Source organism: Phyllosticta citribraziliensis, assembly GCF_038025025.1.
Source record: "Phyllosticta citribraziliensis strain CPC 17464 chromosome Unknown J3D65scaffold_9, whole genome shotgun sequence".
Classification (NCBI taxonomy): Eukaryota; Fungi; Ascomycota; class Dothideomycetes; order Botryosphaeriales; family Phyllostictaceae; genus Phyllosticta; species Phyllosticta citribraziliensis.
In genome coordinates this window covers 657,751-683,469 of record NW_027117346.1, presented here as the reverse complement: position 1 = coordinate 683,469, position 25,719 = coordinate 657,751, and the positions used below count along the sequence as shown (strand labels likewise).

The following is a 25,719-nucleotide window of genomic DNA, read 5'->3' as shown; positions in this document are numbered from 1 at the left end:
CGGTGATACTCGATTCGTGAGGGAGAGCTGCGAGCCCGGTACTGAACACTGCAGTGTTGCAAGCTTGCGTTTTTGGAAGACGGCCGATGGACGATTTTTAGGGTGCGAAAGACGGTGGGAGGCGACAGATGACGTTCTGTTGTTGAATCGCGGTGTCGCGTCACGACGCGCGCAGCTTCCGTGGTTCCGTTGCTTGCCCTGACCAAACGGGTATAGTAAGCGAGTGCCAAGTTGTGGGACGCGCTACCACTCGACTACCCCTTGTGTCCATCCTTTTACATCTCTCTAGATCTACGATTCTGATATGCTTCCGTCTGCGCATCTTGCCGTTATGAAGCCATGCCGTTTGCGCTTTTCCTTTACTCGCGTGCTCGCGCATTTTCACCTTTTTCATCATCAATTAGGTGATTGATCATGGAGAGTGCCATCCTCCCTGGTCATGAATTGGTTTAACAGGCTCTGACAAAGCTTTTTGGCTGTTTCCTGGCTCAACAATGACGCTCCAAATCATGCCTGGTTCACGGCCACATAACGACTCCCCCCGACCAACGCCGGACGCGCTAGTTTAGGAACCCGGTCAACCCCAACACTTGAATGAGAGAGGTCAAATTCAAAGTATATCCATCGCCGAACTGAAAACGACTTCTGCCCTCAGGCCTGTCTCCACAATGCCTAAAGCCTCCCGAGTTCGCCCCTACTTCTACCCAGCATCTAACTGCAATATGGAGCCCACCAACGACAAGAGCACCACTATGTCTCCACAAGCTCTGCCAGCCAACTCGAAAATTCTGTTGAGAGAATTTGGGGAATTTGACTTGACTGGTGTTCCCACATACATGGATTTGGACCCACTTCCGGACACCCATTTTGAAGAAGAAATCGATGAAATGGTCAGGCGATTGGAGCAATTCAAGATCGACGATCCTCGGGACAGATTTCACTTGGGGAACTTATCACCAGAATTGGTTCTCAACATAAACCGATATTTGCCGCATGGCTCATCCCTTTCTTTGGCAGCAACTTGCAAGGAACTCCGGGCAATCATTCCCCATGTTGCGCCTGAAGATTATATTACCCAGAAAGATTTCACCGGATACCTAAATCGGGATGCATTTTCCAGGGCTTACAAGAGCGAGTTACACAACGAGGACCCCGAAACGCGGGCATGTGCGGGTTGCCACAAGTTGCATACAAAGGACCATTTCTCGATTATCCAGCTTCATTATCCGGTCAAGTTGCGTAAGTGTCGAGGCCAGAATGGACTCACACACATCTGCAATCACACAGGCCTTTCGTGGAACTACCTGAAGGAAACTTTGGATCCCAGATACCTATGCCGAAAGAACAAGCCCTTCGAAAACTTTTACTCCTGCCAACAACATTGTCAGGCACACGCAATGGTTTCCCTCACGCAAAGTCCACCAGGGAACCAACCCAACAAGACTTTTATGATGGAATCTCTGATTGGTTCAGTAAGACTCAGGATTCGGAAGGAGTCGAGCAGCAATGTTTTCCAAGAGCTGCTAAAAAAAGGATTAAGTGACAAAATTTGTCCTCACAGCACCGTCGCCAGAGCACTCCCCAGAGTACACGACGCGCTGGTAGCCCTGAAGTTCGATTTTGCAAGGCAAGATGAACCGATCACCAGCTGCTTCAGGGGAGGCTGCACAGAGCCGGAATGTGGAACTCGCGTTTGGATTGTGCGGTATTTATATCGGAATACTCGAAACTTGAGGCTTGACATCCATACCAAACGCGACCTTGGTCCACTCGAAGATCCTAGCGACCCAAAGTGGATCAATCACGTTGAACCTCCACGCTCAGCCTCGACGAGTCGGCCGCTTAATATTCACGACTTTGACGACTGATCCTGACTTCTGAAAACCAGGGGAGCCGAGAGCGGAGCCGAAAGCAGGGGATCTCGGGAGCATTCTGCTGAGAACGGATGGTTGCACTTTGCGCTTGAGAACGCAACAAAGACGGCGATTTGTCGATTGACATCATTCAACCACAAGCTTCGACGGAGGCTCGAGTTGATCTATCTTGCTGTCTGATTTTCGTCTTCCTCCCACTACTTGGTGGTTGCCCCTGAGTATCAGTGCGGTCAACAACTCAACCCGTTGCGCAAGTTGCGCAATCGAGTCGCTCAACGCAGCGCAATTCAATCGATCCGGCACCTGCTGGTTTGGGCAATCAACTAATCACATACCTCTAATAGAGGTTTACGTTGCCGAGTTGTGCTGATTGCTTAAAAGCAGTTTTTCACGCCTAGTCCACTCCTAAGTCATCTACTTATTGCTTTGCTCCTCCTCCTCTTATATTCAAAATTTTTGTTGAGGACACAAGACGATGTTTCCGAATCCATCTCTGACGTATCACACCTTAAGGCTTTTGATTTACGCAGTTGGGCCGACGGCTCAGAGAAATGGTATACTTGAATAAAAGTGTGATGGCGCAGAAAATGTACAGTACAACTCTCAACGACATCCCAACTTCGGGTTGTGACTAGTAGGTTCAGTCGACCACTCCCTGGACAACGTGCGGACGACAATCATCAGATCATAGCAAGCCATGAGCGCATGTGCAAACCACGGTTGTGCTGCTCAAGAACACGCAACGCAATCCCCTGGTCAAGTGGTGCGCAATGCGACCGATTGCAATCCATGGTTGCGGCAACTCAACGACAACAACGTAATCTGTCGCCCCTTTTCCCTGGTTGCAATGCAGCCAACCAAAAATAATGGCAAAGGGTCTTCACACCCTGTACCAGGCATCAAATGTCCCTGTACCAATGTAAAGATCCGCTGACTGTGAATTGATCTGGCAAAGCAGCTCGGGTATAAAGCTCTACGCTCCTCCGCTCCCGCTTCTGTCCGCTCTTCACCTCAGCGCATCTCAATCTGGTACCCACCTCAACTTGAACAAAAGACACTTTTGGTCTCAAACGAACACTCCACGTATTCCAACAACTCAAAGGTATGATCATTGTCTGTCTCTTGCTCAAAGAACTACATCTACAAGGTCCCCTCTTTATCAAGTCGATTGAAGGCTGACGAGAATCCAGGCCTCCTGTTTCTCACCTGGGAATCTTGATCTCACTCCCTTTCCGGAAAGTTCGGTCAAGCCTACCACACAAAATGGTTGCCACGGGATTCCACGAGTCACCTCACCCTTGCAACACCAACAAAATGCCCGCCGACATGACGAAAGAGTTCTTGAAATCGAAGCTTGACGAAACAGTTGACCAGATCACCGAGGTCACGAAGAGACTTCAAAAGTTGCATCTTCGGAATGATGGCAAAAAGTTTCGACTAGGTGATCTTCCAGCGGAGCTTTTTTACCGGGTCGGAAAGAACATGCCCACGGAATCCACCCTGTCCCTCTCAGCGACATGCCGGGACTTCCAGGGCATTCTCTTTCCCATCACCAAAAAGGCAGACGAGGCCTCTCGTTCGAAGTTTCGTCATTTGCAAGACCGCGATAAGCTGGCCGTCTGCATCAAGCATGAAAGAACCAGCGGACTCGACGATCCACTTAGAGCTTGCGGGGCCTGCAGTAGGCTACACCATATTAGATATTTCACCAGCACACAGCTCCTGAACCCACCAAAGCTGCGGAAATGTCGAGGAAGAGCAAGAATATTTAAGCCCTGCGAACACACGACCTACACTTGGGACGCCGTGGCTCGAATCCCTCCCTCCGACAATCTGCAAGGCGACGACGACGGGGTCACGAACGACCGTTTTCACTGCCAGAAATGCTCGGACGAAGGCAGTGAAGGCAAGCTTTTCAGGTTCAGGAGGACGCGTCAGAAGGACCCATGTCCTCCCAACACCGGCAGCGCAATCGACGAAAGCAAGACCGTCCAAATCACCAAATATCGGCTCCTCGCGAAAATCTATCCAGGCTGGGTCACCGAAGGCAAGCTCGTTGCGGATAGACTCGGACAATGGCAGCGACAAGTCTGCCCCCACACGGTCACGACCAAGGACACATTCCCGAATGTCAGCAGTCTCAAGTTCAAATTTGCGGACGAAAAAGGAGGCAAAGAGATCTCCGACGAGCTCCAGGCCATCCTTCCGAAAAAAACCACTGCATATTGCACGCAACCAGGATGCAATACCAAACTCTTCATCGACGTCACTGAGGGCATCATCAGTCTCGGAATCACTCGCGATCTGGGTGTCATGGAGGCACCGGACGAGCCAGAATGGCTAATTCAGACCGAGGACGCCCCAATTGAACGCGAGGAATCGTGGCGCGAGAGACTGTACCGCGAAGGATGGTGGCCAGAGGGATCCCTTGACGTGATAAACAACAAGGGCGTATGGTCCGACGACGAGATCGAATACAGCGACGACGAGTACAGCGACGACGAGTCCAGCGACGACGAATCCAGCGACGACGAGTCCAGCGACGACGAATCCAGCGACGACGAATCCGGCGATGAGGGAAAACTCGAGGAGGGAAACATCGAGGAGGAGTACACCGAGGAGGAGTACACCGAGGAGGAGTACTACGAGGAGGAAGACTTCGAGGAGGAATACTACGACGAAGAAAAGTTTGGTGTCGTGCGCAGTGGATGGTAGGCGCACATGGGACATTCCGGTCATTCATCAACAGTACGAAACCAGCAGATTGGCCCAATTTAGTCTTTCTCAGCCCAAAACGCTTGCATACAATGTTCATTGTCTGGAACAATCTCTTCAGCATGGTAGACTTGACAAATACATCCGGAAGTTCATTGTACTCTTGGTGTAGTGAATTGCACGTACTGCTTGCGACCTTCGTCTGATGTTGCCTTTGATTCTCGCTGCTCCTCTGCCGGAAAAGGCAATGAGGCACCTTGGCTCTTCCACTGACCAAGCAAGCCATCTTGTCTCGAATTTGTCACTTCCTTCTCCGCTCTGGCATTGCGCCTTGGCTGCTCGGAAGAGATGCCTCGCCCGTGAACTTGCCCTCGTTCTTCTTTGGCGAACTTGTCCAGAGTTCCCATCTTGCCAGCCATTTCTGACACGAACCCAAAGTGTCATCGGGGCTGAAACGGCGAGGTTTTGTTTCGCGTCTGACTCGGTGTCGTTGTTGGGCTCAAACGCGCGCTGGTAGCCAAAGAGCCAGGGGCGAGCGATCAGGGGATGGAAAAGTAGATCTGCGGAGACTCCATACGGATTCTCAAGTTCGAAAGAGCCTCGGGATCCAAGTGGTCCTGGTGTTTCCACGAGTCAGCTAAGCCTTGGTTGAGCGTGTATAGGGTAAGAACAAGTGGAGGCTTACAGCATGGCGACACAGTGCGAGCCATTGGTGATGGCGTGGGTGATCTCTATTTCTGAAGTTCGACTTGAAGTCCTGGTAGCGTCCGATTCCGCTGACCACGAGCGCTTAGCCGCCTCTGCCCGAGCACGACAGCGTACGGTTCGCCTTGTTCTCCGGCTTTGACCAACTCCCTCGAGCATCAGTGCTTGCCGTTGGCCGTTCCGCCGACGTGGAGGGGACTTGGAGCGTGCCATGCTATGTATAGCTCTCGGAGATAGTCGGTTCAGGGGACAACTTTGGAGTTGGCTACCGGTGGGGTTCGTCCGTGCCATGCCCTTCAGTCACCACTTGATGTTCTGTCCCTCGTGAAGATCAAATCGTAGAAGCTGATTATCTTCTGCTTGTGATTGCTGGCCGCGCGTCGTTGAAGTTTGCCACGAGGGAGGAACGGTAGGGTTCGAGGAATGCCACCTGTCTGTCGCGATGAGCGGACTGCGTCAGTCCCTGCTTCCAGACAACACTTACTTGGACGAAAGCAAAACCTGAGCGGCCAAGATGGCTCCATGATGGCTGTTCTCGGAAAGCTGGATCTTGGATGGTGCCGTCGGATCTGTGACTTCAATCAACAGGCAGACTGACCGTCAACAAGTCTTTGGTTCGTCAGTCGCGCCATGCGTACCACCCTGTGACTTGACCGAGGGGGCAGCGAAGGGGCCGTGCTTGCTCAAGCAAGTCCGATCCAAGCAACACATCGCAACCCTTGAGTTGGACTTTGCTCGGCCGAAAGATACACATCGGAGTACGGCAGATTCTGTACAGGGCTTCGTATTGCAAAAGCCAACTGCCCGCGCTCCACAGCTAAAAGTCCTTGCTGTCGACTGTGCCACGTTGACGGTCATTCAAAGTCGGCAGGCATGGAGCGTGGATTCATCTCGTGCACAGCCAGGCCTTTGATCACGCCGGAACTTGCAGCCGCCAGGGCGCAGCCGCCATGCCACTTGCGCAACAGTCGCTGTACAGCCTCTAACATGCGCCTTGCTCCGCTTGTCCAGCCACAAGCCTTCCCAGAGCATCTTGTAACCGCTTCATGGGGCTTTTCCCCCAAGAATGTGGAGGAAGTACTTGACCGTTTGAGTAAGGAGTTACCTTGGCAAGAAGGAGGTCACGAGTGTCTGCGTGAAGCTTTGATTCCATGCTTTCATGCTTACTGTCACTTGGCGAGTAAGTTGGCCAATGGTGCCGTTTAACTTCGAGAAAGACAGGGATCTCTTGTCTCTTTCAGCGATTCGCAGAAGGAGAAAGCTCCTGTGCCTTAAAGGTGGAATAAACGGTTCTCGACTGTCCATTGGTTCGAAGTTTGGGCCACTGTGGCGATTTTTTCTAGTACGCGTTGCGCCATGACAGCTCAGTCAACACTTGGGTACCTCCAGATCTTGCTCAAACCCACACTTCGGAGGAACGCTCTCCGTTCTAGATGCAGTGACCGTTCCAAAGAATGTGGGACCGTCTCCGGCGGAACGATTCGGCCTTGTAACGAGGAAAACAAAATCCTGTGGTCTTCCTGTGGCCCACCAGACTGATTCGCGCTTCAATGCCGCCGGTTTGAGTGAATTGGACCAATGAGAAGAATGCCAGCCCACTAGAAGTGAGTGTCCTCGCCTAACACAAGAGCGCTGATTTGGCCTTGCGTTTCCAAGCGGCTCTTTGCTTGTGGCCCATGCTGCACGTCAATAGGACGGGTCCAAACAAGGGACGACGGGAATACTGCTGTCTTCTTCCGCGAACCCCGGTGGCTTCTGATAGTAATCTTGGCAGCAGAGCTGGTCACGTTCTTTGGAATGGCCATGCATACGCAGTCAGTGGTCGATAATGGCCATCGGGTACACTAGGTGGACCTTCACGCACGGATATAATGCGGACAGCGGGGGCTTCCTACTCCACCCGAGGGCAGTCAGCCCTTTCCGGTCACTGCCAAGCAAATTGTGAACCTGGTCAGGACGGGTACATCAACACGCCAAGGATCACGGACCTGGAGATCAACGACGACAGTAAGGCCGACGGGGGTGCCAAGGATCTCGCCTTTTGGCAGAGTGGGTGGCTGGTGATGAAGCACCCAGCCCCGGCGGCGCAGGGACTTTGACTGACTCCACCGGGGCTTGCGACTTCAGCCTGGTCTTTGGCGCCCTCATCACACTCAGCATGCGATGGCCACCATAAGCCCCAAGCCGTCCGTGCCCCGACAAATTTCCATCCTCACTGGTACATCTCATCGCTCTTGGTTGCATACGGGGATGCGGCCAAGAATCCATTTAGAAACACGTCTCTGGGCAGTGTGGAACCGACCAAGTACTCATCGAACGAGTGGAGCGGGGAGTCGTCACAAGTGCTGTCGTGGTGAGGTTTTCCAGAGGCCGATTGCCAGAGATTAGGGAAAAGATTGCCAGTCTTTTGGCGTCGTTTGAGTCAGTCAAACCCAGAGACCGCAAGCCGGGCCCGTCAAGCTTTCAATGGCGTGGAATCCGCTTGTTGAGCTTGTACCTACATTGAGACTTCCAGGGCAAAGAGGGGCGGCTGATGCGGAGGATCAACTGCGCGGTGACGTGGAGAGCTCGGGGTGACCGCCTTGGCTGGATTGCAACCGGCCAGCTGGGGAGTCAGGACAAAACTTGGGAGGGCTTTCTGGGCGCACGAGAAGCCTCTGGCAGGTGCGTCATGTCGGTTGACATAGTTTTGGGTCTCGATTTGATATGCTTCTAGAAGCGGTGGCAAGCCTTAGGGCTTTGGCATCTTCCGCGATCAAGCAAGCAGGAGGCAGGGAGTGTTCCTTGTGAGGCAGAGACGGGGTTGGCTCGTGTTACGGCAACGCCGACAAAGGTACAGTAGCCATGCTGCCAACCAGGCCGGCGGACCGAACCGCGCTGCAAGAAAGAGGCTCTGAAGGCCCCGTGGTCCGGCTTGTTGGATCCGAAAGCGTCGAGGCAGCGGATTGCGGTGAGGTGGGGGGGACGGTGGTGGGAGAAACGTCGGGGCCCTTCTATTTTGGTACCGATTTGATAGAGGGGTGAAAGGTTTTGTGGCCGGCGGCAAGCCAAGTGGACGTCCGTTGAGCGTCGAAGCCGTTTGATGGTGTTGGATGCCCTTGGGCGCTCCCTGGCGGGCAGCGCAGTGCCCGTCTTGAGTGTGCTGCCGCTCTTCCCGTTCGCCGGCCCACCCGCTGGACTGGACATTAATCACGGCAACGCAACTACTGCAACTCCACGACTACATTATCACTCCAGACCCGTCATGGATGACAGCCATGCCAGCCCTAGCAGCCCTACCGTTCGTTTCCACCTCGATTCCGCTTCCCCGCCCCTCCTCCTCCCCCCGTGCCGCTGACATCGCCTGGCTGGACCATGGTGCGCACCCACAAGAAACGCACAAAGACCTTCAACGGCTGCTGGACATGTCGAGAGCGCGGTGTCAAGTGCGACCTCGCCAAACCCACCTGCGAGAGGTGCTCCAAAAGCGGCCGTGAGTGCAAAGGCTATGGCCTGCGCCTTGTATGGCTCGATGCCAACGACACCCTTCCCAATGTTGCCTATCCCACTCGGCGCTTAATCAGCGAGGCCGACCGTCAGAACCCAATATACCCAGACGACTTTCTCGACGACGCTCTGGCAAGGCTCGAGACCCTCGAATCGCCCTGCGAGTCCATCATTGGTCCCTTTGGCGTCTTCTCCGTCCCTGGATCGACCCACGAGGACGACGATATCCAGATGCTGGTCCGCTCCGACTACGACCATCAACCGACAGCCCTCGACCTTTCTGTCCTCTCAACGACCGCTCAATTCCCTTTCCGACATGTTCACCGCCATGGTCCTCCCCCCATCGAAGACTCAAGCTTTTACTTCAACGTTGGCGCTTACGACCCTCGTCGATACGAATACGCTCCCAGTCTCCCGATGGAGATCAACCCAGCAATGCTCTTCGCCAACGAGTCCGAACGCTCCTTGTTCCACCACTACACTTCCAATCTGGCCAGGATGCTTGTCCCGATCACATCGACCGACAACCCCTTTCAGAATGTTTGCATTCCGCTTGTCCTGCAGCCCGGCGAGGTGCTCACCAGCCGGCCTGGCCACGCGGCCCTTCTGCATGGAATATATGCCATATCGGCCTACCATGTTGCTGAGCAGGCCTCAGAACAGTCTCTCATAGATAATTATTCGCGCTTAGCCGTCAGGCACTACGGCAAGTGTCTCGGGAACCTCAGGCAGAGCCTGCAAGATATTCGGTTGGACTCGGAGTCAGTCTTTGCAACAATACTCTTATTAGGCGCCATTGGCTGGATAGTTGGTCACCCCACAGACTGGCGAGTCCATATGCATGGCGCTCGCAGCTGGCTGCGCGCTCAAGGCCCGGGCTGGGGAAGCTCTGGCTCGGCTGCCATCCTCTACCAAATGTTCCGCTGCGTCGAGTTGCTCAACTTCTCTCAGGACTCGAGACGCCTCATCGACGCGAACCACGACTCGCACATCAATCTGCTCGACTGTGGCTCACCACTCCCGGCGGAGATCGACTATCGAATGGACGCAATGTTCGGTGTTCCCAGAGCGCTCTTCGAGTCCCTGCGGATGATGCACATTCTGCGGGATCGCGAAACCCCAACAACGGAACACGAATTGCAAGAGGTCGAGGCCATGATCGAATGCGCCAAAGATGAGGTTGCTGGTATCCAAGCCTGGCAGGGCATGGAGAAACTGCTGCTCACGCACCACAGCATGTCCTTCTATTACGCCTGTCACATCAATCTCAACCGAGAGTTCAGAAAATTACCAGCTTCTGAAGTCCAGCATTGGGTTCTTGCATCAGCACAACATTTGGAGGCCGTGTATGCCATTGAAGAGAAGCTGCAAACGTGTGGTGTGTCTTGGCCAATCTGGATAACGGCTTGCGAAGCAGAAGGCGAGGAATTACGGAGGCGTGCGTTGTTCCTCTTTACCAAGGGCGTGAGGCTTGGTGTTGGGGTCCTCAACCAAATGGCCGAGGTCATTCAAAAGATTTGGGAGCACAGAGACCTGACAGGGGACACTTCGACCGAATGTCGTCGTGCCATAATGATGGCCATGGGCATGGACCTGCAGCTTGCCTGATCAATTGCGCTGGGTCCTCGTGGAAAAGACGAGCCCTAACCCTCACAATCGGCGGTCGGAGGCTCACCGCTGGGAACTATCCGTGCGGAGACATACCCTGTCCCCTCTTTTCACCAATTTCCTGGCCTCGGGGCCGATAGCAACGTGGACAATGACAGCGAAAGAATTCTGACAACGTCGGTTCCGGCTTGGATTTGCATCATGATGAATATCACAGTCATATGACAAATGAGTCTTCAGGAAATATGCCTGACCAATGGTCGTGGAAACAGTCGTACTGCAGAGAAGAAAGAAGCCTTATCGTCGACTCAACGGATTCTGGATCTCTGGAGTCTGGTCCGGAGAGTCGAAGCGAGAGATTTTCCGATAACGCCTTCGAAGGATCACATCGGTCACAACTTCTCGACTCGGATGGAGATGAACCAGCCCGGTGCCCCCTCTCAATAGGGCACATTACCCGGCGACAGACATGTGGAAATGCTGGTGTCTGGATGACAGAATTAGCAATCTATTCGAAAGAAGCCTGAAAGATGGAAACGCAAGACCGCCTTTCAACTGCCCGTGATCTGATCCAGCTCGGGGCACGCTCCGCGGAGCCCGGACTCAGCGAGCGCATTCGGTGACTAAAAGAATTCAAAGATCTTAGGATGCGAAAATGCCTTTGCTGGCTCCATTTTTCGGTCTCTTTGCACTAGTGTTCTCCGGTCTGCGTAGAAGAAGAATAGAAACCAGAAAATTACCCTTCACAACGACATTCCACTCCTCTTTGCTTTAATACTGCCGTGTTGACCTTTTAAACACCCTCAAGTCCTCTTGGCAATCTCTTGGCCGACCTGAGAGTACGACATCTCATTCGCTACTTGCAACATCGCCTACGTCGAGGTGGAGTCCAGATAGCCGCGTGGACAAATCAAAGCGACTCAAATCAGCGGTGCCAGTCAGGAAGTGGGTCTGTCTCTCTATCTTTCATCTCCTGGGACACCACGGTGCAGGAATAGTCGCGGACCGGAAGCCGGAAGCAAAGGAATGCCTTGTGGTAGGGTGGCCAAAGGCTACCCGGTGACGACGACAGGCGGACAGGTCGGAGCCAGTCGAGCCATTGGAGTCCGGGTCATGTCGCCAGGCGCGGAAAAGGTGTTGGCAATGCCAGCAGCCCGTCGTAAGCGCATCAGCTGTTGACGAGACAATCGGCGGCGTTTTGGCGGGGAGGGCAGCCGGCCAGTGCCTCTGAGAAACGGCAAGACGGTCCGACAGGCCGCAGACCTCGTCACGCGGCCGAAATCACCGACCCGTTGTGTGCGGCATCCGGAGACAGTTTGTGGTCACCTTCAGTTGATTCTTGATGGTTTCTGGCAACAGTTGACGTTGGAGTTGAGGCTCAGCGTCCAAGCGCAGGCTGAGCCTCAATTCCCAGGCAGGCACAGCCTCACTGCCCTGCGCCTTGCTGCGGAGTCCCCTGGTGAACAGACGTTTACACAGCCTTCCCGCTGCTCGGCTAGCTACACAGCCTCCTCCACACCCGCGCAGAAAAGCTTGGTAGAGCTTGTTTCGTCGGCAGGACGACAGATCTGGGGGATTCGACAGGGCCAGCGAATCTCTGGAGCCCAGAAAATTGCCTGTTGTAGTAACTTTGTTCTCCCACATCGTCGAGTGCAAACCGTGGTGTTGCTGACCACCTCGCCTCCCACCTCGCTTCCCTCTCGCCCCCCCTCCCCTTTTTTTTTTCTCAGTCCCCACCCACGCCCGTTACTAAGCACGCAGCGACCGCAAACCTTGAAACAGGGAGGCCAATCCGGCTTCCTCGTGTGTCCGCCGTTTGCACCACACTTGCTCTTTTCGCGTCGCCCTGGCTCGTGCCCATGTTCACCCTCGACCGGGATCGGCCAGGCTCCGGTCGGCGAAACACTACGACAACAGGCACGTCATCCTCGAGGGCATGGGAAAACGGCCCGAAAGCAGCGAACCTGCTTCTATTTTGGGCAAGGCGGTCTATGTGGCTCGGGCTACCGAGCAAAGGCGACGCATCACGAGTTGCTCAGGACGGCACAGAGTGGGATTGCGCGAGGGGGCTTTCTCTTGGCACAAGTTGATGCGGACACCTGTGCCGACGTGATTTGCGCGAAACCATCAGGTAAGATCAAGATAGCGGGAACGCGCGTATCCTCCGTTCCGACGGTACTGACATGTTTATGGTAAGGATGGCTGCCAAGAGCATCTGGGCGCCTCTCTGCTGCATGAAGGAACCTGACTGTAGATGCAAACTAGTATCACATTAAGCAGGTCAGTTTGAGGGCAGAAGAGCAGGCGCTGACGCTGAATCCAACGTCTCCTTCTCCCCATCTCTCTCCTCGTTCTTTCTCGCCCGCCCTCCCTCCCTCTCTCCGTCCGTCAACCGTCGCAAACCTTTCCCCTTACGACGACGCGCACGACAAAAGCTTAATCGAAGCAAACCACTGCCATGAATCAATCAAGTCCCGAACCACTACCGAGCCAAGAAGGGCCTCTACTCGTTGACACCACACGCTGAACCCATTCCATGAATCGCCACAGGACGGATATTACTTAACAGTACACATCAGCGGACCGGGCCAAGACTCTCCGTGCCTTCAGTGCATCACCCTCCGAACGGAGAAAACTGCAGAGGCACCACAGCACCAACAAAAAAAGTAAAGTGTGACGCCACACCCACGCAACACACCCAGCCAGCGCCGGCCCGTCCCAGGCAGGCAGGCAGGCAGGCAGCCACCTAAGGTCCGTCGTCCGTCAGGTAGGGCGCGCCCTCCCAACAACACAGGCCTGCCCTGGGAGCAGCCCGCCGCGCGCACCACCACTTCTCATTCATCATCAATCCCGCCCCGTTCGCTATGACCTTCCCCCTCACGCCTCATGGGCTCCAATCCAAAAATCCGAAGTTGGGTTCTTTCGCTTTTTTTTTTTTTTTTCTTCGCTCGTCAGTTGGCCATGGCGTCAGCCAAGAGCCCGCCCGCGTCTGCAGAGGCCGAGGCCGATTACCTACTCGACTCGAGTCGCCGCCGCCCGCCGCCGCCCTCGCACGCTCCCTCGCCCGCCCGCATCATGCGCTCTGTCTGCTCTCTCCTCTGTTCACTCGCTGGCCGGCTGGCTGGCTGGCCACGGTGTCCCAACGCGGCCGCGCGCTGAGGACGCCCCGGCCGGAGGGTCTGACGTGAACAATGACTTGGTTGGTTTCCCATCGGAACGAATCCGAGCCCAAGGGTCGGGGGGTCCCCTTTGGCGGGGGTTCCCTTGGTCGCGGTGGCAGGAGGGCGGTCCGCACGTGGGGCCTGTCCCTCTTGCCTTGTTGGTTCGGCCGTGGTGTAGGGCTGAAATGGAGGGTGGGCGGTGGCTCTTCGAAGTACGCCGACGGTACGGTGGGCTTGCACTTGCTTGGTATTGCTTGGTTGAGCCGCCTGGAAGGTAGGTTTGGATTGAGTGCTGCTTGCTACTGTGAACGGAGGGATGGCCTCCTCCCGTGGAAACTCTTGAAAACCTGGCATAGAGTTTGACTCTGAGCTTGTCAGGCATGTCAATGGTTGGCTCACAAGTAGGCTCACAATTCCGACCAAGACTACCAAGGCCGCATACACAATACATGGGAAAATGATGAGATTGAATTTGTTAACAGTGTCAGATAGATGACCACGATCTTTTATGGCCCGCTCGACAAAGTAGCATTTTGTCGTCCCAGCAAAATGGCTCCCAGCCCTGTCTCTGAATTACCTCCCGCTGCAAGTCCAGTCCACCCATGATCAATGAATCTCTCTTCTTCCCCGTGCAAATAGTCCGTTGTCCGTCATCCGCTAGCTTTTATTTCCCATACTTCCCAAATATCCATCCGGCGATAAGAAATGACGCTGCCGCCGTCTCCCAGCTAGATTCTCGTCCGTTGTAACCGAGTATTGAGTGCCGGAGCAAAGGTGACAGACTGGCGGACGTGTATGAATGTTCCTTGTGTTGCGACAAGTCGAAGGCTTTTGTGAGGTTGGCCAAGTTTGTGTAAGTTTCAGCGCTCTCGAACCATGCTGGCGCTGAACCATGCTGGCGCTGTGCCATTGTGTCCTCCATTTTTCAAATTCAGTGTCGTTCTGTTGATGGGGCAATCTCATGCAGAAATTCCACCTCCCGCGATCTTTGCAAATGGCCAATCCTCGAGTCGCTGTTCTCTGGCCTCTTCCGACTTTGCGCAGCCCTTCGGGTCCTCGTGTTGGCCGCTTTGAGTACCTGTAATCAAAGGAGGCCGCATTGAATTAGCCAGTCTGGGTCGGTGGCATCCTCCAAACGTCCTAAATTTCGTTCGGTGACAATGGAGATGGTCCCACGCCTGGAACCAACAATGGTCCAAGGAGTGTGCCAAGACAAGTAAAAAGTCGTCTTGCAGCCCGGATAGATGCAAAGCTCTTGTCCGACGCAGGTGGCCTCTCTCACGTCCCGTACGAACTCCATATTTTGAATGCAAGCAAAGTGCTTCGAGCTTGTCACCGTGTGGGGGCACAAGTTCAGGCACAATTCTCCCAGCCGACTTCTGATGTCCTTTCCGTAAACTTCTGTCCCCGGTTCATAGCTTAGGATACGCCGATAAGTCCTCAGCTGAAAGTGGACATAAGGCTCTTGGTTCCAGAGAGGGACGTTGGCCCGCTCGTGGAAACTGTAAGTACGCCTATCGCACTTTTGACAGTCGAAACGTGTAAAGCTTGGAGTGGTCCTTAGGGAGTTCCACTCAAAACCGACGTGCTGGCACATCCGGAAGGCGCCTTCTTCAACTCCCCGACATTTCCGTGTCTCCGGTGGTTGCATCAGTTGCCCGGCACAAAATGCACTTCTGGAATGGAGTCTCGCGCAGAACGAGCAGACTCGTAGAGCTTCGTTTTCGCGGCCTCGTTCGAAGCTGGCGGCCCTCGAAAGAGCATCACGTCGGAGAAAACCCAGAAACTCGTTGCGCGGAGTGAGCAACGCTTTCCGGTCCTGACGGGACTTGAGGGACTTGCGGAAGACTTCAAACTCGCGCAGCGCCTGCTTAGTCTTGGAGTCGAGGAGTTGCCTCAGACCTTTGCATGTTGCCGCGAGTGAAAGTGAGGACGCGGTGGGAAGGTAGTCGTTGACCCGAAACACGAGCTCGGGGGGCAGTTCTCCAAGCCGGAAGGTGTCATGGCGGTGGTTGGAACTGAGCGGCTGATCCGAGTGGGGCTTTGCAGCGTCGTCAGCCGGCTGCGACTGGGAGAGACGCGGCCGCTTCGCTGAAGACATTGAGGTTGAGCGCTACGGCTCTCGGGGCGGCGTAGATCAAGGTTGTCGTGGAGGAAGGTTGGTGAGTTGAGTGGTGTGGGAGAGGTTGAAGAGGGAGACGGGAGGGTAGATGGTGCGCGCTGGCGGACGCCGGGCAGGCACGACGAGGCAGGTGCTCGACGGGGTGTTGCCGAGTTTGGGAGCATTCAGTACATGTACCCAACGACACCAATGTCAAGATGCTCACGATTCAAGTCTGCGCAAGTCTCACCGCTTCACTGCTTCTCTAAGCGCAGCTGTAACGGTGGATGAATGCTCCCTGAGCGCAACTCAGGTAGCGGACGACAGCTCCACAACAACAAGCGCAGCCGCAGTGGTGAACGAACGCTCCTTATCCAAACAACAGCCACAAAAAACAAAAGCCTAAGGCCTCGCTCGACACCGCAAAAGATCAAAAAGAAACGCGCTTACCCTTCTTTCATTCCTCCCCAAGAGGGAGTCGAACTCAAGTCTGGGCTGCTTGGGGAATTGCTTCCCGCATCGCGTAAACCCTACGCTCACACACCCTCAGGTTTTACACTTTAAGGTGTCGGTGACAACAGTGTTGAGACGGAGTCCTATTCCATTGCGCTAACCGGCTGATACGAATGATGTCGCGGTTGCAGTTTATATAGGTACCTGGCAACGCCATCGTTGTCTCCGCAAGCCAGGAACACTTTCAGTGGTTTCGAACGTCTTTCTCGTACAACGCTTCTACTCTACATTGCCCAACAGCCTTCCTCCTCGTGAGTGTCCTGGAGACATTCAAATTGGGTGTCTTCATCCTATCGTCGAGCTGACGCTCGTGATGTCCAAGAGCCTCTATTCTCTCCCAACGCCATCCGCAAAGTGCAGTATTGCAAGAACTCTGAGTATGCAGCAGTACTAAAAACATCATTTGCTTAATTTCCACGATGCTCCGATTTCACTGTTGTTTTGTTCTACTTCCTAGCCTGGTGTAGCGACCCGAGATTTCCTCCCTCAGCCGGTGTTCGCCATCTGAGGTCACAGCCTCGCAGTCCATGGTCTGATCTGATCCCCCAATGCTTTGTACTTCTCCTTCCCTTTGGCGTTGATATGGGCCTCTGTATTCAATTGGCTCCACACTGAACCAGCCAATCTGTGTCGTCGGCATATACTAAGGCCCCGACTATCCTCTCGATGACAAGCTCAATGGAGGTCGAGAATAACCTGGGATGCGCATCGACGCGAAATCTAGTCGAGCAACTTGAATCGGGGCATTTTTCGAATGCACCCAAGATGCGATATTCCTCGGGCTTGTGATTCACTTCCAATCCCTCAAGATCGGCAAATTGATTGGAGTTCGTAACTGTATGGGGGCAGATCCGAAAGCCGAGGCGTCCCAGAGAAGCCCTGATGTCTTTTTCGTACACCGTAGCTCCTCTTTTAAAGGTTGAAAGCGTAAAACGCGCAACGACGGCAATGTCGTGAGTCTGAGATGGCGAAGTCATGATGCCAGGGCGTTCCTTTTTGCAGCGGAGCATGCAGCCGAAGTCGTGACAAATTTGGGACCAATCCATCTCGCTCTTTCTCAAGAACTCCCATGACACAGTCATGTGCTCACACAGGCGAAGAACGGCCTCCTGGCCCCGGCACTTTCTGGTCTTAGGTGACTGAAGAAGCTGAGTTGCAGAAAAATCGACGACGTGGTGTAGCTTCATACAAGCTGAGCAAGCTCTCATGTAGTCGTGGACGCTGGCTCGCTCACGTGCGGCGGTCCGCGAAATCGCATCGCGTTCGAGAAATCTTGCGAAGGTCTGGCGAGAGGTGCGATCGACTTCCAGGTGCTTTGTGACTGGACGGAGAAGGCGCTTGAGGTTCTTGCAAGTGGCCGCAAGTGAGAGCAATGAATCGACGGGTAGATGATCACCAATTTGGCGTACGATTTCGCGAGGGAATTCGCCCAGTGGGAGTTTGTCGCGTGGGTCATCGAAGTGGAATCTTCGGAGAGCTCTGGTGGCTTTTGCGAGGTCGTCATTAGGAGCTTTCTTGTGAGTACCAGCGGTCAGGCGGCGTCGTTTCGGAATGTCGTCTTTGTCGTCAACACCGAGAGTTTGGGTTGCTTCATCCGCAGCGAGAGGTTCAATGCCGACGAGGCTCGACTGCGCGTGTTTACGCTTGCGCGTCATGGTTCTTGATGACGGGAGTGACACGGTCGAGGGATGCGGTTGTAAGAGGAAGTCTGGGTGGATGGGTTGTCGGTGGCAGAGAATGAAAAGTGTGGCAGAGAATGAAAAGTACAGTCGTTTGGCGGTGCGTAGGTGCTACTAAGTTGAGTCCGCGTGACGGTGCGGTCGGAAAGTCGCCGTGCACGGCAAGTTAACACTTCATGGTGTTAAAGTCAATTGCAGTCTTGAGACGTTGGGTCGAGCAAGCGACTAAGCGTATCTTTTCCTCTGGTTGATTTCACTCCCCTCCCACACAATCAAAACACTGCATGCTGCTCCCTCCCAGCCGAGCAGCTCTGACTCTTCTGATGCGGCCCAAAGCATTTGCCCTATGAAAGGTATCTCTCACTCAATCGAAGACCGACCTATACTGTCCCAATCAACTCGCCCACACCTTCCATGGACCCCGGCCACAGCCTCATGACAGCGCATTCAATTCGTCCTCTGCATCATTCAAATGATGAAAGCAGAGCCAAAACAAGCACCCCGCAATGAAGCTCGCGCAGCTCAGACCAACAAACATCCACAGGATCTTGGGGTCGACCGAAACCGACACCAGCGCCATGCCAATGGCCGAGCCAAACGCGTTGGTCAGCAGGTACATGCTCTGCACAAACGACTTCATCGACGGCGGCGCCTTGGTGTAGGCATACTCGAGGCCCGTCACGCTGGCAAAGATCTCGCTGATACCGATGAGCATGTAGGCGGGTGTTTGCACGGCGATGTGGATGTGATTGCCCTGAGCTGTGCCGGAGGAGTCTTCGGAGGCCGGGCAGAGAGGGTCCTTGTAGCCTTTTTTGTCCGTGTCAGTTGGAACTCAGAGTCGATGGAAGTGGATGTCTTACATGGCCCTGAAGAGTAGATGAGATGCTGCACAATTGCTGCATACGCCATGGCGAGAGAGCCGACCCAAAATCCAAGCGTGATGCGGTTGATAGGCGGGAAGCGGATGTGCATCTTGCGCATCAAGGGGTACACCAAGCGGTCGAGGATCGGAACAAAGACAATGATTGCAATCGGGTCGAAGTTCTGCATGAGGTCGTTGGGAATGCCGTGGCCTCGCATGTCGCCGGCTAAAGAGCTGTCAGTAAACATTGGGATTGTTCTTGCAGAGCCAAGGACATTTGCACGCATGTGGAACATACCTTGCGAGACAAAATTGTTTGAAAATTGACTGTACACCACCCAGTACACGGGGTAGAAGCAAAAGACTTTGCAGGCTATCAATGCTCTCTTGAGCTCGTCGATAAATTTGTCATCCCATTTCATGACCTGCGAATTCCCGAGCCGCGCTTGGTACGAAGGTTTTGGTGCATCCAGGCTCCGGCGCTTGATCATGATCCAAATGGCTCTGAAGGCGTTGGTGATGACTGATCCTTCCGGAGGTCTAACAATATAGTATTTCTTCCCGAGGAGGAGGACGGCGAGGCCGCAGAAAAATACGAGCAAACAAAGGAGATATGCTGACCAGTAGCCGACATCGCGCTCCATGTACGGTGTCGCAAGCAGTGCCAAGCTGCCGCAGTTGATGCATAGGTAAAAGATCTTTCCGCAGGGTCAGCAGAGGTAACATGGAAATACTGCTGCCCATTGAGAGATGGCAGAGTCATCCCGCAGTGCTTACCATGTAAATACGCTGGATGGTGACGCTGGGATCGATGATGATGCGCTCGCCGGTTGGAAGCGTCTTCACTTCCATCTTTCGTCTCTTGTACTGGTCGGCGATCAGGGGTGCAATGTTTGACTTGATTCCTCCAGTGCCAAGTCCAATAACAATGGCAGCTGTGATGAAGCCTCCCTGGATTATATCAGTAATGTCTCTTGGTTTCCAAGTGGAGAATCTTACCAAACCAGCCCCGTGAGCCAATGACACAGGCAAAGAAGTGAGTAAAAGGATAAAAAGTCCAACGATGTATACGACGCAGAAGACTACAATGGTAACATATTTTCCCAGATATTGGTCTGCGATGATGGCTCCGATAATTGGCGAGACATAGGCCCATAATTGGAAGAACAAGTTTAGACCAGTTGCTCCCTGGTGGCCCATTCCTTTCGTACAGTGAGTGCAACGCTCTGGAGACCGTAGAAAGGATTCTTACCAAGTGCACCACGGCCTTGACTGCCGTCAAATGGCCGTTGAATGTAATTTTGGAACAAGCCACCCATTCCGTAGTAGGTGAACCTTTCGCAAAGCTCGACAAATGCAATCAGGAAGGCGGAGACGGGTAGACTTTCTCCAACTTTGCGCAAATGTCGTTTGTCGTCATCCGAGGGCTCTTCTCCATCCGGAGTAATGGACGGCGCCTTTTCGTCGGCTTCCACGTTGTTTGTCTTTTCATGGACCAGGGACTGGCTCGGCGGCGAATGGTCGTCATTAGCGTGGCCCTGCTGCTTTGCTTCTGCTTTGACGGACTCTTCCAACCTAAAAATTCGTCAGCCTTGCATGCGACTTCAATTGATTTTGAAGAAACGCACATCACTGCCTCAGTAGCGCCATGGTCACCGGTTGCCATGTTTGGAGGTCAATTGGGTGGTGGACAACAAGACAGGGTCGAGGCAGCACGAGGCTGGGAGGAAAGGAAGTCTTCCGCATTTAATCTGCATCCCTTTTCGCCTCTTGAGGAAAGCACCAATCACTGGACGGCTGTATCATCACGACTAAGTACTGAAGGATAATAGCGCGTTGCACCTAGACATTGCATCCAGGCACAAAAGATAGCCATCTCACCGCATTATCAGTACGGGTCTGCAAGCCGCTGTCGTATCAGCCAAGGCATTGACGGGAGGCCGTTGGCTGGCCGGGAGCCAAGTAAGCTTAAATGTAAGGGCATGCATGTAGTCGCTCAAGGAAGGAAGATTTGCAACTTTGAATACAGCTAGTGCCCTACAACGGGCGACGATTGCCTGCAGCGACCGCTGATGGGCCGAAGAGGTGCATGCGATGAACCTGGTTGCAGGCCGCGCTGATCCAATGATGCGGGGTATAAAAGCTGCTCCTGGCATCCTTTGGCCTGACTTTTGCGCCATCAGCATTCACGTGTTGTCTTGCCCAGCCTGGTACTACCCAAGAAGTGCCTTCCATCTGCGAGTCAAGATTCTCCAAGAGGAAGGTCGCAGTCGTATATTGGTGGCCAAGACCGCCAGCGTGCAACGGCAACAAATTCGCGCTAGAAAAGCCGTCGCTTCTAGAAGCTGTGGCGAGATAAGATGGCTTCCGGAGCGGTTATCAGGCGACAGAGGGTCGTGAGACAGGTTCTTGCCAAGGACTTCGGAGTAATGAGGCCTTGAGGCGCAGAGATAGCGGAAGAATGAGTGAGGTTGCGAAGGTGTGGTGTCGGCCGGGTCGCAGGTCGGGACCAGGTGGTTGGTCGGTTAAGCAAGGAAGAATCCCGAGAAAAGGCCGCAAGACAGGCATAGACCCGAAGATCGCTGGTCGTTGAAACCCTGACAGTTGTTGAAGGCTGGAGACCCTGACAACACTTATGTTCCTTCGATCAATGATTGTGCCATCAAACGTTTTGACTTTGTTAGTCTCAACAGGGCGGCTTCAATTAGAAACTCAGCGAACCTGCGCCGCAAGGTTTCCCACTGGAATCGCGTTTGTCCGAAGAGGCTTTTCGGGAGCCAGAAGCTTGCTGTGCGATCTTGCTGCTGAGATGTGAGCTCAGCGGCTTTGTCTTTCAACTCACGGCTCCTCAGGGACCAGTGTATGAAGGTCTCCACGTGCTCATGATCTGATCGTGCGTCAGGCGTCATTCGATGGCCTAGACCTACACGTCGCAGTGAGAGCCGAAAATTCGAATTCACGCTTCAGTCCAGACGGAGTTGAAAAAAGGCTTCCACAAAAATTACCTTCGACTTGCATTTCGACTCCAGCAAAGAGCTCCGCTTCAGAAATCTTGCGCATCCAACGCAAAAAGGAAAATCACTAAATAAACAAGTTCCGCCGGTACTTCAGTATACAGCGCGTGCCCATAACCCAAGGGTTGAAGGTGTGTCTATAGAGGAAAACATGTGTCGCGGGTTTACCTAAACTCTTCCGTGGCAAGTCCCAGGTTCAAGTCCTGGCCAACCTACTCGCGCACTGTTAACTTTTTGCTTGCGGGCTCTTCTTCTTTTTGGCTTCAGGGTGGTGCTGGATTCTTGGTAGCGAGAAGGGCGAAAAGTGGTCCCGTGCGTACGCAGGGAGCTCAGGGTATTTTGGTCAGCGCGGTTGAATCGACATTGTTTGGTAAGAGAGCGGCTTTTGGTAAGGGATCATGCGAATTGCCCCCCTGCTTCGATGGTTGATGGATTCTACACATACATACAATATCCAAAGAGACAGCCTCTCATTCCAAGCTCCCGCACAAAAGCTCGGCAACTGGCGCATCCAAAATTCATCTCAGGAAACAGAGTACCCCTTCAGCTTCTCGCATTTGATAAAGTTGTGCTCAATGAAGGCTGTGTCAAGGCGAAGGCCCCAAACATCATGCCACTCCTGGCCGCCAGGGAAGAAAGGGTCGCTGACCTTGACATGACCCTTGACGCCCACCGGCTGGTACGGTGGCGCCGTAATCGACGTATTGAAGAACCGAATCATGTTGTCGCAGCCGCGGGACGGATTAGCGTACGTCGGCTGATTAGTAGCATTTATGTAAAATTGCATCGAATACGGGCCAAGAGCGGGACCACTGTGGTCACCATCACCGTGGTCGTCATGGTCTATAGCGTGAAAGAGCGTTGCGATGGAGGGTGGCTGGCCATTGAATTTGTCAAATCCGACGTGGGCGTCAAGGAAGGTGGTGTCGGCGGGAGCGTCAGGGGCAAAGTCGTATGGATCGCAGGTTGGTGTGAATGTCGAGGGCACCACGTACGTTCCATAGGCGGCCGAGCCGAGGATGGACACGATGTTTGTAGATACCATGGCTTGGACAGGGACGTAGCGGAAGGAGGTGTAGCCGTCGTTGAGAAGGTCGACGAAGGGGTATTCGATGCTGATTCGCTGGTCGATGTCAGTCTGCTCTTCTTTTGCGGAACAATATGGGTCCTCCCGAAGTTGATGCTCACCGTAAAGTCTGGTATCTTGATTCCAAAGGATTGAACGTCGTGGTCCTGTACGGCTTGAACGATGGCAGGATACATATCTTTCGGGAATGTGGGCAGGAACTTCTGATATGCGTCTGTCAAGATTCTGTACTCGTGTCCAATGATCTCCTGGGCCTTCGAAAGAGGAATTGGGACTACGGCGAGTGTTCCATTGAAGGTACCAGTTACTTCTTTCGGATACGTCTTTGCGATTGGATTCGGTTGAGACTGTGGTTTGCACGCCAGTGGCGAAGAAAAGAAGCCATTTGCAGAGGAGCAAATGGCAACTAGAGAAATGATTGTGGCGATGGGAAACATGTTGATCCAATATGTCGCAAATGTGTTGTTGAATGTTGTGTGTTGACAATGTCAACTTCGCGTGAGCAAAGGGGGAAGTTCACTAGTGGGAACTAAAGACGGGGAGATGTTCAAGCGTCGAGGTCATGAAGCTGTCAATGAACCATCTGCAAAATCATCAATTGTTCTTTGCCATGAGTCCGGTCTTTTCTGCAGTGAGTTTTGAATTTCTTCGATCCTGGTTTCCCGTTTGCTTGGAACAAGTACTACCCTGCAAAGAGATCAGCGATGGGGGATCCACTCTTTCGGGGTCAGGAAGAGGGGAAAAGAAGCCGGGATTTCATCTCGAAAACAAACGAAGATGAAGAAACATACGAGTCTTGTTTGTTTTCATGGTGGGAGGTGGCATTAGGCTCACCAACCAGTGCTGGTAGCACAAACCAAGCCCCCGCCACAACCCCCAAGCTCCCAAGGAAGCTTCGCCTTGACCTCCACTCAACACCACCCCGACACGCCCGAAACCACATGCGGCCGTAACAACGCGCCTCGGCAGCCCTACCACGCCGAACCAGGCACCAGCCAGCGCACACCTACCGTCCCCTCTTTGGCTGCCGCCAAAAATCTTCACAAGGAAGCCAGCAACACCATTTGGCGACAACGGAGACACATCCGAACCCCGCATGAACTCATCCGACCCTGCCCGCTCATCGCAAGCGACGCCAAGGTGGAATTCGGCGCCATGAACTTGTCCAGCTACTTTTCAATCGACCCTCTTCCTTCCTCAGCCATTGAACCCCCAGGAGGAACTTGTCCAAAATGCCAAACCTGACGCTCTCCACGACAGTTCTCCTGCCCGGCCTCGTCGCCGCCGCCATCTACGGCGTCTTCGTCTGCTCCTTCAACAACGGCCTGATGCCCAACATAACAGCGCATGTTATGCGAGGCGACCCCAACGTACCGGGCGCAGACGTGCCGTTGAAAAAGTACTACACGGGAATTGGGCCCATCGACCAGCAGTTGGTGTTCCTGCAAATATTCTTCTGGCCCATTACGAGCGGCAGCAGCCCGCGTCTCTTCCTGCAAGGCATACATTTTGTGGGACAAACGGGGGCGTTCTGGGCTGTCATGGTCCTGGAGGCCATGAGGACTGGAAATCAGGGACGACTCATTACGTTGTACGGAATATCAAGTCTCCCCAAATTCGCGGCTGCGCTTGAGGTGCCGTTGTTTCTTTGGACATGGTTCACACTGACGTTGTTCTACACAGCACAACCATCTTCGGCCTCCTGTTCCAAAACATCTCCCTAGCAGTCACAATCCCCATCTGGGGCATGCTGTACTTGCTCACCAAACGCCAACGCCCCACGTCCGCACTCCCCGTTGCCTTGTCGCTCCCGACGCCCTCCATCGCCGCCCTCCCACCTGCCGTCTTCCTCGGTCTAACAGTCCCCTCAATGGCCATGGCACTCCCCGCACCAGACGTCGTCTCGCACGACTTCCACCAGATTGCCATCGCGCTGTGGCAGCCGTTCCCACTGTGGATCTCGCTCGCGTGGTACGCGCTACGCCCGCTGTTCGCGACGCGCGCAACCACCGAGCGCCTCAGCGCGCCGGGCAAGACCTACGCTGCGCTGACCCGTCTTCACGTCTTCGCGCTCACACTGGCCGTGACGTCGCACGTGTCAGCCTTCACCCTGTCCTTCGGCACTCTGCTCGCCCCGTCGGCGTTTGCGCCGCACATCGTCGACGCGTTCGAGCCGTTGAGCGTCTTCCTGCCCCGCCCGACGGCGCCGGGCGTCGCGCTACCGCTGAACGAGGGCATCCTGCGCTTCTTGCAGTGGGATGAGGCGGTCAGCTGTGCGGCGGCGCTGGTGTGGGCGGGCACCGTGTATCGCGGGGACACGCGCGAGAAGGGAAGCTTCTTTGCGGGACTTTTGGGGAGGAGCTTGCTGTGGACTGTTGTGGGTGGGCCGGCGGCCGCGGTCGTCGCGTTGGTGTGGGCTAGGGATGAGGTCGTACTGTGTGGGGCTGTCGATGACGGAAAGGAGAAGGAGAAAGGCAATGCCAAGGTGCAAGCGGGCGGCGGCAGTGGGGCGCAGGGAAAATCTGCGAAGAAGGGAAGGTGAAAAGGAGAGGAGAGATGAGGGCCTTTTCTGGTCTTCGAGCATGATTTGATCAAGAGGGTGGTGTAATGATCGGGTTCGCGGTTCTCATATACTCGTCGTTGATGCTGCGGCAGTCTGTTGAAAAAGTCCTAGAGAAGATACTACGAATCTTATCAATGCTGCGTGCATGTTCTGGGGAAGCTTACAATTCGTTCCACATGCCACACAGACTACGATACCCTTCTGTTGTCCATCATGCCAGCCCTCCTGATTTCGTCAACACTACACAACGCATCAAGCAATGGGCGAATGGACAGGACTTTGAGGCACGAGTAAATTCACTTTTTGACTGTTGTTCAAAAAATGCCGAAGGCTTGTCACGTTTTGAAAGTG

The 25,719-nt window shown here is 54.1% G+C and overlaps 7 protein-coding genes across 7 annotated transcripts; 3 read left to right on the top strand and 4 right to left on the bottom strand.

Moving 5' to 3' along the window:
- Positions 1–2,920: 2,920 nt before the first annotated feature.
- Positions 2,921–4,589, top strand: J3D65DRAFT_678944 (uncharacterized protein; the record flags this gene model as incomplete). The annotated part of the gene is made up of 2 exons (XM_066803674.1): positions 2,921–2,976; positions 3,065–4,589. Exon 2 carries the CDS (start codon positions 3,138–3,140, stop codon positions 4,587–4,589), a length of 1,452 nt encoding a protein of 483 aa, XP_066652988.1. The 5' UTR covers positions 2,921–2,976; positions 3,065–3,137.
- Positions 4,590–8,648: 4,059 nt separating this feature from the next.
- Positions 8,649–10,388, top strand: J3D65DRAFT_604988 (fungal-specific transcription factor domain-containing protein; the record flags this gene model as incomplete). The annotated part of the gene is made up of 1 exon (XM_066798317.1): positions 8,649–10,388. The coding sequence occupies one exon, from the start codon at positions 8,649–8,651 to the stop codon at positions 10,386–10,388; it is 1,740 nt and encodes a 579-aa protein (XP_066652987.1).
- A 4,245-nt stretch (positions 10,389–14,633) lies between these two features.
- J3D65DRAFT_604987 (uncharacterized protein) lies at positions 14,634–15,650 on the bottom strand (the record flags this gene model as incomplete). The annotated part of the gene is made up of 1 exon (XM_066798316.1): positions 14,634–15,650. The coding sequence occupies one exon, from the start codon at positions 15,648–15,650 to the stop codon at positions 14,634–14,636; it is 1,017 nt and encodes a 338-aa protein (XP_066652986.1).
- A 1,109-nt stretch (positions 15,651–16,759) lies between these two features.
- On the bottom strand, positions 16,760–18,035 carry J3D65DRAFT_678941 (uncharacterized protein; the record flags this gene model as incomplete). Its single annotated transcript, XM_066803673.1, has 1 exon — positions 16,760–18,035. The coding sequence occupies exon 1, from the start codon at positions 17,816–17,818 to the stop codon at positions 16,760–16,762; it is 1,059 nt and encodes a 352-aa protein (XP_066652985.1). The 5' UTR covers positions 17,819–18,035.
- Positions 18,036–20,756, bottom strand: J3D65DRAFT_631884 (putative MFS peptide transporter Ptr2). Its single transcript, XM_066800958.1, has 7 exons — positions 20,333–20,756; positions 19,957–20,279; positions 19,704–19,906; positions 19,482–19,655; positions 19,003–19,402; positions 18,703–18,930; positions 18,036–18,649 (listed from the first exon to the last, which is right to left on the bottom strand). Exons 1-7 carry the CDS (start codon positions 20,368–20,370, stop codon positions 18,276–18,278), a joined length of 1,740 nt encoding a protein of 579 aa, XP_066652984.1. The 5' UTR covers positions 20,371–20,756; the 3' UTR covers positions 18,036–18,275.
- Positions 20,757–22,241: 1,485 nt separating this feature from the next.
- On the bottom strand, positions 22,242–23,242 carry J3D65DRAFT_647021 (uncharacterized protein; the record flags this gene model as incomplete). The annotated part of the gene is made up of 3 exons (XM_066802316.1): positions 22,242–22,841; positions 22,907–23,152; positions 23,213–23,242. 3 exons carry the CDS (start codon positions 23,240–23,242, stop codon positions 22,242–22,244), a joined length of 876 nt encoding a protein of 291 aa, XP_066652983.1.
- A 481-nt stretch (positions 23,243–23,723) lies between these two features.
- J3D65DRAFT_631872 (uncharacterized protein) lies at positions 23,724–25,657 on the top strand. Its single transcript, XM_066800957.1, has 2 exons — positions 23,724–24,396; positions 24,489–25,657. Exons 1-2 carry the CDS (start codon positions 24,038–24,040, stop codon positions 25,345–25,347), a joined length of 1,218 nt encoding a protein of 405 aa, XP_066652982.1. The 5' UTR covers positions 23,724–24,037; the 3' UTR covers positions 25,348–25,657.
- Positions 25,658–25,719: the final 62 nt, after the last annotated feature.